The following is a 13910-nucleotide window of genomic DNA, read 5'->3' as shown; positions in this document are numbered from 1 at the left end:
GCGACTTAGGTTTTCAGCCCGGACCGTCCACATCGAGGCCATCGGCACCGGTTCGTCACAGACTCGAACCATTCTGAACCTGAACCTGGCAAGATCTTGAGAATCCGAGCTCGCCGGCACGTCCGGGAGCATCCGTCCGTTCGAACGAATGAGCGGCCGCGAGGCGGTCCCCGGTGCGGATGAACGCGCCCAGGCCGCGCGTAGCCGACGAGCAGGCGGCCTTCACGGAGGCGCCCGCAGCCCGCAGCCCGCAGCGGGCACGACGGAGAACCGGGCGAGCCTCCGCCGCCTGCGCGCAACGCGGACCCCGCGGGGCTTCACGAGAAAGCTCCCCGGGAACAGCGAGAGCCGCGACCCGGAGCGAGGAAGGGCCCGCTGTGGGGTGGGGGGCGGCGGCCAAGAGGCACCCCGAGCTCAGGGAGCAGAGGGGAAAGCGAGGCTGCAGGGACACCTGGGGACACCCACCTGCAGAAGGCTCCGGTCCTCCCAGCCACGGCACCCAGCGCGCGGGCCTTGGGCGAGGAAGGAAAAGGAGACGCCCACGGGGCGGGGCTCCTGGAGAATCCACCAATCGGACCGTCGTTATTTAGCATACCCCTCGCTGCTAGGTATTCTGGGTAAACCGAAAATGGGTCACATTTAGATCCATATCGACACCAACTTCAGCACTTAGAGCATTAGAGTTAATAAGGATTTCTTTGAGACGGATAACCGCTGGTAGAGACCCATTGCCATTCAATTAAATCGACCTATGCGAAAAGTGGAACTCTTTCTGGGCTTCATATACCTACAGGGCCGCAGTGGCTGTCGGATGTGAGGGCGATCTGGCTGCGACATCTGTCACCCCATTGATCGCCAGGGTTGATTCGGCTGATCTGGCTGGCTAGGCGGGTGTCCCCTTCCTCCCTCACCGCTCCATGTGCGTCCCTCCCGAAGCTGCGCGCTCGGTCGAAGAGGACGGCCTTCCCCGAATAGAGACGGACCGATCTTCGGTCGAGGGTATACGAGTAGCTGCGCTCCCCTGCTAGAACCTCCAAACAAGCTCTCAAGGTCCATTGTAGGAGAACGTAGGGTAGTCAAGCTTCCAAGACTCCAGACACATCCAAATGAGGCGCTGCACGTGGCAGTCTGCCTTCCTTTTGAGCTTTTTTTTTTTAACTATATAGAAATGATTATTCTCTCTCATGAAAAGCACTAGTAAGAAAAGCCAATCACATTGAAATTGCATCATGAACAAGCATGATCCGATTTTATTTTCAGACTTTTCTGCTAAGAAAATAGAGAATAAACTGGGATGGGGTGTGTGCTGGGGTGGGGTGGAGAGGGTGAGCAACTGAAGAGAGCTGTGAAAAGGGAACCGGAGTAACATAATTTATGACTTAAATATGGAGAGGGCAGACCTTAGATGTGTGTAATCCAGCCTTGGGAGAATGGGTTTCAATCAGGGTCGCCGCGTTAAATTAACAATAATCCAAACCAAGCATAAAGGAGAAAAACATGGCGAGGAGGGGGCTTCGCTTCCAACCTCTTGGTCCCCAGCTGACCAAAACCAACCTCTTGATTTTCCAGCTCACAATTTACAATCAGTTTAAAACCGGGCAGGGGAGTGCAACTGTGCCAAAGCACCTGTCTTGGCTAATCCAGTCTAAGTGGGTCTTTTACATATAAAAGGGGGTAGAAGCATCAACTTCGTATCAGGGCCAGCGAAGATGACCAGTCCGAAGCGCCACTCCGTGTGTCCGCCTCACACAGCCCCGCAAAAGCATGTTCTGACTGCTCAGCGGGCACTTGTTCTCCCTCCAGTAAAGGGTTTCCCTGAACTTGTCCAGCTTGTTGTTGGGGAGGGGGTGCACAGATCACTTCACCGTGTTTGGCAGTGAAGGGGAGTTCTCAGGAAGGTGATGGGGTTGGGGTGGGAACGGAGATCCCGTTCAACATGGGGCCTGAGAAGGAAGGGGTGGTGTGGAAGGGGGGAGCCCTTAGGCCACACAGTTTACAAACCCAACATAATGTCTTTCTGAGTGTCTCTGGAGGTAAGAGGAAATGATTTTTTTCATATTTGGTTTGTCTATATATTATATATAAATACAGTTATATCTTATTTTTTGGGTTCTCTTTCTTTTCTTGGAGGGGGGAGGAAAGTACCAAGTTGCATTGAACTGTATTAACATCCTGTATAATTTAGGACACATTTCTTCTATACTTGCAAAAATTATATTTTATGGGTATAAGAAAAATATGCCTGGTTATTTTTTTTTTAAATAAAATTCCAGTTTCTGAAGAAAAAGGGGGGCAGTAGATGAAAGAGGACAGACACTGGGAACTGGGGAAGGTCTTTGTTTTGGTTAAAGCAGGATGTAATCCCACAGATGTGGATGGTAAATTATATAGAAGAGAGTAGGAAGAGGAAGAGAAAAAGCCTAGAATGCTTTCCCTCCTCCTCACTACAACACATTCAGATTACATACTTTTCTCTTTCCACCGGTTTTTCACAAAATTTATCTATAATCAGAAGTTTCATTTGCCCAACCTACTTTGTTAAAAATAATATCACCCTATCTCCTTTAGCTAAAAGAAAATCTAAGATCAGGTGTCAAAAGGGTATTATTAGGCAAGTGAAAGAAGGTTAAGAAAAAGGGCCTGTTATAATAGTTTCTCTAGTCTGGCTATAAGTTCTTGGTCATTTAACTCCTTAGAAGCCCCTGAGATGGGGGGTATTGGTGTTGGAAATGTTGCACTGGTGAAAGGGGGTGTTGTTTTTATGACTGAAAACATGAACTACAAGCATGTTTGTAATCATGGTGCTCATATAAAGATATTATTAAAAGAAAAAAACCCTGAGTCATTCTGTTCTCAGAGACTTTAGGAGGTGTTCTTACGCTGGACAACCTTGCTCATATTGTCTGAACTTGTACTTGATGTATTTTCAAAGGCCTTTCTTGAATTCCCTCAGCCTTCAACCCTTTTAGCAGGTAAAAATAGTCTTAGCAACATCAAGAGTTTTATTATTTTAGTTATTTATTATTAGATTGTGGGCTAGACAGACCTGGTGGTGCTCCTTAATCTGTGTTCAGAGATTACTCTCAGGAGACTCAGGGGGGCATATGCAGGACTGGGGGACAAACTCAGACAGTATGCAAGGCAAGTGCTTTAATCCTGTATTAACTCTTCAGTCCTATTTCTTATTATTCTAGAGGGTACAGTGTACTTTATCACGACAACTTTATATTACACACATAAGGTACACTAAGCCTGCCAGAAGTAATTTCTGAACGTAGAGCCAGGAGTAACCTGAGAGCTACTTGGTGTGGCCCCAAACCACTCTTCACAAAAATCTTTCACTTCCTGTGATAACTGTTCTTATCATTGCTCTAAGTATATACTTCCAAATTTACAAAGTGATAGTGTGTTAAGCATTAAGAAATTGTAAGATGGGAGCTGAGCTGGGAGGTCCTGCCAGCATGGCGTCTGGCAGCCCTCCGCCAAGCCAAAGGCTGCTTTAACCAGGCCTAGGAAGGGGGTGCGGGACATGGGTCACCCCAGCACCCCCCTACCTCCTTCCTCCAGTACTCCAGGGTTTGCCATTTTCGGTATTAATGATTTGTTTTTGTTTTTTGGCCAAGGTGGATTACATATCTTTCACAGTAAATTTTGGGCTGGAGTCTGAAGCTTCAGCAGGCAATGCATCACGGCAAGGTTTCATGCTGTAGGCTTTTTGGCCAAGATAAGGTGAAGATGCAGCCTGGGTCGCCCCCCCACAGCCTTCTCTCTCCTTCCTCGCTGTCCCAGGGTTATTCCTGGACACCTGCTCAGTGTCCCAGCAAGTGGGTTCCAGTGAGGTGCAATTTAAAAAAACCCCAGGTTTCCTTGTTCAGGCAAGGGGCTGGGAGGGGACTGTTGAACTCTCAACTTCCAGCAATTAGGAAGCAAAAGCCTCTCAGGGAGTCGGAAGCTTCAGCAGGCAACAAGGGGAGGACATAGCTCCATGCTCTCTTCATTGTCCAATCACGGACCAATGTGGTGTCTTGGAAACACCACCCTCCCCCTTGACTACTTCTAAAACATAAAAGGGTCACGTGTATCTCCTTTGTATATCTCAGATGTATTCCCTTAACATCTATAACTCTTTTCAAATATCCTCATATAGTGACAATTTTGCCCACTGGATTTGTTATTTGATTGTTTTATTTCCCCCCTTTGAGATTTGTTTTATAAGCAATACTGGTAGAAGAGTATCTCTGTATAGATTTTATGTTTGTACCAAGTTACAGGGAATGTTGGACTTTATTTGTCAGCCCCCAGATGCATCAACAATATCTTGTGGCATTGCTTCTCTTTTGCATAGGCACATTAAAATGGGGAAATAATACATATGCAAACAAGTTCTTATCTAATAGAGATGGGAACACAAATTTGGTAATGTAATTAGAACTTTTACCCTGAACATTGGCATAATGATTTGGCTCAGGCCTCAGAAGAATGGGCATCGCCCATACACACCTGAACAATGGATACCATCTATGGAAACAACCACAATTGTCTTTAACATTCCCAGGATCCAAGCCTCTACCAGGGAGGACCTACCACTGCTTTGGCAGTAACTTACTCCAAAGAGTGCTCCCAACACCCAGGCGACTCAGCAACAGTCTGCATGCAGGGCAGATTCCTCCACATTTAATGGTATGCTGAAACTAGAGGATGCTCCACATCAGCCTGACATTGATGAAAGAAATGCACAAAATCCAGAGTCTTTAAATATAAGAATCTGATACCAACAACAGCTAACGTGTGAAAAAGTTTCACCGGGACCTTGAGAATGACTGGAGTTGGATGGACTGGTTTGCCTGGAACCCAGAGTCTATCTTATGCCAATAAACTGAGGTGAGGCCTTTTTAGTAATCAGGTCAAGGATTTTTTTCCATTTTCCCCATTTTTCTGGACCTACGCAAACAACGGCAATTGCTACTATCACACCATTACTTTTTTTTACTTTTATTCTTTAAGGAAAAAAAATTACAACTTACTGAACTTAAAAACAATTGTAGTAGAATGCCTGTCTTGAATACAGGTGAGGGATGGGAAGGGGGAAGGGGGTAATGTTACACTGGTGAAGGGGGATGTTCTGGTTATGACTGTAACCCAAATATGATCATGTTACTTAAAAAATATATTTAAAAAAAAGAATGAATGAGGGAACTGGAAAACCTGTCTAGAGTACAGGTGGGGGGGGGTGGGATGGAGGGAGATTTGGGACATTGGTGTGGGAATGTTGCACTGGAGATGGGGGTTGTTCTTTACATGACTGAAACCTAATCACAATCATATTTCTAATCAAGATGTTTAAATAAATAAAAATATAAAAAAAAGAAATTGTAAGACATCAACATTCTAAGTCACGTTATTATCTGTTGCTATTAGATTTTTATGTTTTGGGCCACCTCTATGGTGCTCAGAGGATTTTTCCAACCTGAATCTTATGTCTTATTTTTTGTTTTTGAGCCTGAATTTATATCTCTAACCCATAATGTTAACTTTTGATGGAAAAAAAAATACAAAAGTAAAATCAACACATTCAAAATATGGGGCCGGAGCGATAGCACAGTGGTAAGTAAGATGTTTGCCTTGCACGCAGCTGACCCAGGACAGATCTGATCCCTGGCGTCACATATGGTCCCCTGAGCCAGGAGCGATTTCTGAGTGCATAGCCATGAGTAACCCCTGAGCGTCACCAGGTGTGGCCCCCCCAAACAAATCAAAAACAACAAAACACATTCAAACTAGAGCTGAGAGACAACTCAAAGGGCTAGTGCACATGTTCTATATATGACTGCAAGGTATGAACCCCTCAAGCTCCCTAAAATAAGAAAGAAAAAAAGTAAGCATTCTAGTTTTATAAACTGTAACTTTATTTTGAACAGGAGAATTTTTTTTGTGTGTGTGTGATTTTTGGGTCACACCCGGCTGTGCTCAGGGGTTTTTCCTGGCTCTGTGCTCAGAAACTGCTCCTGGCAGGCACGGGGGACCATATGGGACGCCGGGATTCGAACCGATGACCTTCTGCATGAAAGGTAAACGCCTTACCTCCATGCCATCTCTCCGGCCCCGAACAGGAGAATTTTTATTTTTATTTATTTATTCCCTTTTTGTGTGTGTGATTTTTGGGTCACACCCGGCAGTGCTCAGGGGTAACTCCTGACTCCATGCTCAGAAATTGCTCCTGGCAGGCACGGGGGACCATATGGAATGCCAGGATTCGAACCGATGACCTCCTGCATGAAAGGCAAACGCCTTACCTCCATGCTATCTCTCCGGCCCCAGGAGAATTTTTCTTAACTTAATATTCTTTTATTTTAAAAATTACATTAAAAGAAACTAATCAGAAATCAATGTTTTATTTTAGAAGGGGCTTGCATAAGTGGTTTTCTGTCCTCTCATTTTGATAAATTTTGGCTTTGCCTCAATTACTAGCTGGTAATCAAGATCAGGAGATTAAATTGCTTAGCGATCTCACATCAGAAAAATGTTCAAGGGCTGGAGAGATAGCATAGCAATAGGGCGTTTGCCTTGCACACAACGGATCCAGGACGGACGGTGGTTCGAATTCCGGCATCCCATATGGTCCTCCATGCCTGCCAGGAACAATTTCTGAGCGCAAAGCCAGGAGGAACACCTGGTACTGCTGAGTATAACCCAAAAACAAAACAAACAAAAAACAAGAAATAAGTTCAAGGTGTTTTAAATTCAGTGTCTTTAAGAAACTGATAATAGGGGCCCGGAGAGATAGCACAGTGGCGTTTGCCTTGCAAGCAGCCGATCCAGGACCAAAGGTGGTTGGTTCGAATCCCGGTGTCCCATATGGTCCCCCGTGCCTGCCAGGAGCTATTTCCGAGCAGACAGCCAGGAGTAACCCCTGAGCACTGCCGGGTGTGACCCAAAAACAAAAAACAAACAAACAAAAAAAAAAACTGATAATAGGAGCCAGAGAGGTTGTACATTAGTAGGACTCTTGTCTTGCATGCAGCTGGACTGTATTTGTGCTGTTAAATCCTTTGTTGGGTATTTGTGAATCCAAGAACAGTCCCAAGAATGAGAAATTACTTCCCATCCCTTTGTCCCCTTTTGGGGGGAGACCTTGGTAATATTTATCTGCAGCAAATAGTAATCCACACAGACAAAAAGGATAGGGTGTAAAAGATTGGGCAAAGAGAGAGCGAGAGCTAAAGAATCCTCTTGCAGCCTGCAAACAGCTTTCGCAAAAGGACCCCTCTAGAGCCCCTGTCCATCAAGCTATTTATTGCCAACTCCACAGCGCCCTCACCTGGAAGGTCTAGGTGGGGCAATAGTCACAGAACAATCCTAAGGAAATATTTTTATATACAACAATTCCAAGAATAATCCTATGGAAACTTTTTCATATACTACAGACTATGACCCAAAAAGAAAAACAAAACACAAAAAAAACAAATAAAAATAAGTTCAAGGTGTTTTAAATTCAGTGTCTCTAAGAAACTGATAATAGGAGCCAGAGAGATAGTACATTAGTAGGGCTCTTGTCTTGCATGCAGCTGGACTTAGTTCAATCCCCAGTATTCCATATGGTCCCCCTCTATTAATGCCAGAAATAAATCCTAAGTGCAGAATCAGGAGTTGACGCTAAGCATCACTGGATATAGACCCAGAACAAAAACAAATAAAAATAAACAGATATTACTGTGATATCTACATCCAGTTGTCATTTTAATAGTTCCCCAGAGAAAGTCCTTCTAATAAATTATATAAAATACAGTACTTTGGTTGGAAATAGTAATACTAAATCTAAAGTTGATCAGATATAGCAAATAAGTTGCTATAGTATGCTTTAAGTGATATAAAATATGCATTATGTCAAACATCTTTGTACAAATAAACATTGATTTTGGTCATAACTGAGCTAAAATAGACAGCCTATATTCTTTCTCTTAAATGGCACAAAACAATGGCAATGATAGTAGGAAAATGCTATTTCACAAGAAAGCATGGTGCCCATGAACTCCAATCATACCACTATTTGTGATTTTAAAAAGTATGTATTTTTATGACAACATATTGCCTTGGTTATATTCTCTCCTCTCTCTCTCTCTCTCTCTCTCTCTCTCTCTCTCTCTCTCTCTCTCTCTCTCTCTCTCTCTCTCTCTCTCTCTCTCTCATTCACAAGCTTTGATAGATAACTCTGGGAAATAACAGCATCATTTTTTTTAAGGTATTACAGTCCTTAAGGCCGTGGTCAGCAACCTTTTTTTTCAACTGAGCCAAATCTCACCAAAACCACGATTGAAATTTATTTTGAGAGCCACACAGGGTGCGCACTGACAGAGGCTAGGAGCAGAGTCCTGATTCCTGGAGTGGCCGCCCGGCACACAGAAAAGCCAAACTGAAAGTGTAAAGAGCCACAAGCTGCAGGTTGCCAACCACTGCAAGTTTAGGCCAAAGAGGTATCTAAAAAACTGAACATCAATTTTCTTCCTGCTAAATTCTATCCAACACAAACTGGGTGAGGGATTAGCCATTAATGGAACTTTACTGTAAAAATAAGCAATTACAGAACAGTTTTGCTTTTGTGCCCAAGCAGCTTTTTCTGTGCACATATATACTCCTCAACAAACCATGGTCTCTAAACTTTGGGTGCTGAATGAAAGCCAACACTCACTTTCCTGGAAAGGTTTGGGACTGGAAATGAGGTATAGTGATGGAGATGTACAGTTCAATGCATCATTACTACTGGAGTCTTGTAGTACATTTTCATTTTGAAGTTTCAAAAATATATATGCAAGGTAAAATGTTACTTTTACTTAATAAAAAATTGTCATTATTCCCCTCTGTCATGCACTATATATATATAATTTGTCTTTTGCCTATTTCAGGGGAAGGAGTACTTGATGGAATCTTACTAATTCATTAAAATCAACATTGTGTTTTCAGCCTTCTAGTTTTCTCAATTGTTTAACAGCATCACAATTTTTCTATAAGAAAGAGCAATTTTTTCTAGAGAAAATAAAAAAAAAGAAATGAAAATGAAAAATGAAAAAAGTGAAATGAAAAAAAAATTTTCTGAATTCGGGACCTATTAAAGTATTAGGAAAAAACTTATAATGTGCAATCATCAGTTAATAATGACCTGGAGATAAGCTAGAATGCCAAGAAAAGGCATTCACAATCTATTTATTTAAAGGGTATTTACAATTTAAGTCAGCTTAAAATCAGGATGGTGGAAATATTTCAAATAAACCTAATTTTATATACATAACACAAAAAGGGAAAAGAAATATGATTAGCCTCAAAATAAAGGATTCAACTCTGAAAGCACATTTTTCTGTTATATTAGATGAGTTGAATATATAATACAGATATAAAATCAGCTTCAAGTTGTGCTACATTTATGTTCTGCCAGTTTGCTAACAGGAAAATAAAATCAAGCAAATTCACATTCATTGTGTGCTTTTTCATGCTCCTGGAATTCAAGTAATTGGTCAAGTACATTTTTGAATGGCTCTAGTTTCAAGTTAAAGATCTTAGGGACCTATGTTCATTTGTTGAGGTTGCAATATACTATTAATACATTAAAGCTGTAGAGTACCAAATCGTTGGATCAAGCCATATCAATGTACTGATCTATGAAACTATAATTGCATACAACTTACATAAACTTGTTCTATCCTGAAACCTGGAAGCAAAACAGTAGCTTGAGTGCTGGAAGAATGTGATGATACTGTCCCATGCTCATTGACAGTGATTTTCTCTGTAGCTTTTAAGGCAGGAGTCTCAAACTCAATTTACCTGGGGGCCGAAGGAGGCAAAGTTGGGGTGAGGCAGGGCCGCATAAGGGATTTCGCTTACCTAATATTCGCAATAAAAAATCGCATTAGTAAGAAAAAAAACACATTAAACATTTGCATACCCCGAATGGAACTGCTCGGGGTATGCAAATGTTTAATGCGATATTTTTCTTACTAATGCGATTTTTATTGCGATTATTCAGTAAGCGAATAATTGCGAGTACTGCAATATTTGAAGGCCGGCCGCGGGCCACAAAACGTTGTACAGAGGGCCGCAAACGGCCCGCGGGCCGCGAGTTTGAGACCCCTGTTTTAAGGTAACTGTCTGTGCGGCAAACATGCTCTACAGAGTTACACAAGAGTGAAACTTTTGCCCTTTCCTGTATCCAGACTAGCTTTGTCATTTTTAAAATTGCTTAAACCTTTTTTTTTCCCCCAGTAGACCAATCTCTGTTCAAAAAGTAGAGTTATTACTGTGGAAAGAAAGTACACAAGGGCTAAGGGTCAAGTGTGGCACATGTTGGACACCAACATCCTGGTAATGGTGACCTCTGAGATAGTCACAGCTGATAGAATCTCTGCCATAAATCCTTTCTGTTCCCCAGACTGCCCTGAAAATTTGGTTAAAAAAAATCATCTATTCTTAGGTAGGACTGGAAAATTAAACTTAACATAAAACTTCATCAGTTATTATAATAAAATATATATCTGCTGCTGTTTGGAAATTTAGTTTTTTCAAGGTCTCGACAGGTATCCAGGTAACTGACAGGTTTCACTTGATCATGCCAAAAATTCTTTTAACCTGAAAATTTTCTCCTTTGTGAGCACTTTGTGAGCACTCATTTTCAAAAATATAATAAAATTAATGTGGGAGCATTGCATGACAGAGTCTGGCTTCATGAGATGGTTCTAAACATCCGAAAGGTCTTGTAAAAATTCCCCAAATCTTTTATTTAGACTTTTTTTCATCTGGGGAACAAAAGAAAAACAAAGAGAACTTTTATAATTTTATAACTTTTATTTATTTTTCTTTCTTTTTTCAGGTTTTTGGGCCACACCCAGTGATGCTCAGGGGTTACTCCTGGCTATGTGCTCAGAAATTGCTCCTTTCTTGGGGGAACTATTTGGGACGCCAGGGATTGAACCCAGGTCCGTCCTGGGTCAGCCGCATGCAAGGCAAACACCCTACTGTTGTGCTATCGCTCCAACCCTAGAACTTTAGAACTTTTAAAACAAAGAAATCAAATCAAGAATAGAAATATAAGAAAAGGAAAATATTTTTCTAGCAACCTTGTCAGATCAAAAAGGCTGTGGTACCTTTGTGTCACATCCAAAACAAGTACTTCAAAAAATAATAAATTCTAACCATGTTACAATATCCACATACATTGAATAAAAAGCCTTTTATCATGTAGCCTTAAATTGCACCCCTGTTGCAATACTGCATCAAAATTATGTTGGTTTTTTTTTAATTCTGTATAAAATATTATCTGGAACCCCAAAGGAAATCAATTAATCTTTAAAAATTTTGTTACAAAGCTAGCTGTAGAAAATGCTAAAACATAATCAATATATACAAAATGCTGCTATTTAAGAAAATATGGGGAGCCAGTTTTAGAACAAAATAATTTTGTACAAAAAAGGGTATTGCATTCAAATCAATATTTTAAAAAATCCATAAAAAGAATATTGAAATGTCTTAGTTCAGAAAAATGACAATAAAGTGTCTATTTGCTTTGATATCCTCAGAAAGTTCTTTGCAGATGAAACACTAGTGAGCCCTGGGATTCTCTGCACAGCTTCAGGACAGTCATCGCCGAGATGCATACTTGGAAACCCAATCTGTCCGACCATGCACCGTTTGGGCAGCAGAAGGTTGTAGCATCAACCCAGGAGTGCTTCTAGGCTGGGTGTGGAAAAAGGGTCTCCCAGGATTAGGTCTCACAGCCTTGAGGGAAGAATAGCCTGTAAAGAAAGATAAGGATATAGTTGATGGATGGGGACTCACACAAAACAAATATCAATGCCTGCTAGGACCAGTGCTGTGAGAAAGTGAAAACCCAAGAAGTAAGGGTTCCTACTCAGTCTCCCCTTTCTCAGTGAAGAGCAACCTCCTTCTAGAGTGGTCAGGCCAAAATTCTGAGGTCATGCCTAATCTTTGTGTTTTTATTTGTTTGTTTATTTTATTTTATTTGTCATGTCTGGCAGTGTTCAGGGCTTACTCCTGGTGATGCTGTGGCCTATGCAGGAGACAGGGATTGAGCCTGGATAAGTCATGTGTCAGACAAGCACCATTTCTGCTATGCTATCTGCCTGGCCCTATCAACCCCCTTTTTCTCAAATCCTACTCACTTGTAATCTGGCAGCTTTACCAACTGGCTCCATCTTCCAAAGGTAGCCAGAGGCTGACCCAACTCAACTCCAACCACACAGGCCTCTGGTCAGCATCATTCCTTGTTGTGATCATTGCAAAGGTTCCTGTTGGTTGTCCTGCTTTTACCTTGCTTCTGACTCTCAATCTAGTGATAACCGAGGTGAGCCTGAAGATCACCACACTTCTGCCTCAAAGATTAGGTACCCTAGAATCCCACTTCATCCACACAGCGAGGCTTACTCGTGCCTTTCATATCTTGTTCATCAATGTCTCTCTTGCAAAGAGGTCTTTTTTGACTACCTTATCTAAGAGGACAATCTGCACCCCACCCTCCAACCCCACTTTCTCAACTTCCTGGCCAGTTGGCTTTAGTTTTCTTCTCTGCACATGGCTGAAGAGAAAACAAGCTCCATCAAAACTGGGAGACATTTTTGGCTGTTACTTTTGCTGGTGATGAGAATTGAGACTAAGGCCTCACACATATAAGGCAAATGCTTTTCTGTTCTGTATGTAAATATTTTAGGGGATTATTATGTTACTGACCCTACCCTGATTGGTGATTGTGCCCTACCCTAGGGTGTGACCTGGCATTCTGCCTCCACCCTAGGCTGGTACCTGATCCCACCATTGGGTGGTACCTGATTCTGGGGGATAAAAACAAGGGTATGTGGAAGGCGAGAGGCTTTTGGCTGGAACTTATGCTGAGTCTTTGGACTTCAGTCTTGTCCACCGAATAAAGCTAATATTTCCACAAGCCTGACTGTCTGCGAGCTGTTTACCTCCGTTTCCCCTCAGAACTGTCAGCTGGACAGGGTGGCAGACGCGTGCTCCGAGCTGGAGGGGAAAGACCTCATCCTCCATCCCTCCATCAGTCAACCCCATCAAGGGCTGACTTGCAGCATAATGGCACCCTGAACATGGATCTGAACTCTGGACCCAAGAGAACAGCAATCATGGTGAAATACCTGCTTTTGAGTTTGATTTTGGCTCTTTTCAGTTGCAGTCAGCCCAAAACCTTGGGCTACCACGTGAAGCCATTTTCAAATATGGCCGACACCCCTTCCAGGGGCAGAAGGGCAACTGAAACATGGGAAGCTTGTATCACCCCCATCCCAGGCCCAGGCCCAGGACTGAACCTTTGTTACAAGAAACAAAAACCTTGGCCTCCTCAAAGACTGGTGGAAAGCCTAGATTGGAAATGGACAAGAAAAAAGACTGTATTTAGAATGGACTGATTTACTGAATACGACTTACAGCTTGAATTTGGATTTCAACTTTGAAAATTTCGGACTGGACTTTTAATTTAAACCACTTTGAACTCTTAACATCCAGATGCGCCCTACAGAAAAAGCTGCGGACAAGTTGCGTTGCAGCAGCTGCGGCAGCGGAGCTGGCTTCCAAAGTGCTTTCTGGGAAAAAGGCAGCTGCAATCAGCACAGAACGACTGTCCTGCGGCAGATAAGTGGCAAATAAGCGGCAAAAAGCTATGGATACGCCAGAAGTGGCGACGCGTGTGGCCTGACTCGGCTCAGCTTGGCTCTGCTCCGGTAAAGCTACGTGGAAACAGCAGCGTGGAAGCGGCTTTTTGCAGCAAGCCTGGGACCTGCCCTCCAGATCAGGAGAATAAAATCTCTCAAGTTAACCCAGTTGAAACCCTATGGAAGAAAGCCACGTTGAGACATCAGCGTGGAAGACCAGCGTCTGAACTAATGGTTTTTAGGTGA

The 13910-nt window shown here is 42.7% G+C and overlaps 2 protein-coding genes across 2 annotated transcripts in view; one reads left to right on the top strand and one right to left on the bottom strand.

Moving 5' to 3' along the window:
• The window catches only part of FBXO9 (F-box protein 9), a 505156-nt gene that overhangs the window by 353790 nt on the left and 137456 nt on the right, over nucleotides 1–13910 (top strand). The gene's annotated exons all lie outside the window — the stretch shown is intronic.
• The window catches only part of CILK1 (ciliogenesis associated kinase 1), a 66772-nt gene continuing 64026 nt past the window's right edge, over nucleotides 11165–13910 (bottom strand). Inside the window, exon 14 of the mRNA XM_049777014.1 lies at nucleotides 11165–11777. Coding sequence (XP_049632971.1) covers nucleotides 11623–11777 — 155 coding nt within the window. The 3' untranslated portion in view covers nucleotides 11165–11622. The remainder of the gene's footprint in view (nucleotides 11778–13910) is intronic.

Source organism: Suncus etruscus, chromosome 7 (assembly GCF_024139225.1).
Source record: "Suncus etruscus isolate mSunEtr1 chromosome 7, mSunEtr1.pri.cur, whole genome shotgun sequence".
Lineage (NCBI taxonomy): Eukaryota > Metazoa > Chordata > Mammalia > Eulipotyphla > Soricidae > Suncus > Suncus etruscus.
This window is presented reverse-complemented; position numbering and strand designations above follow the sequence as displayed.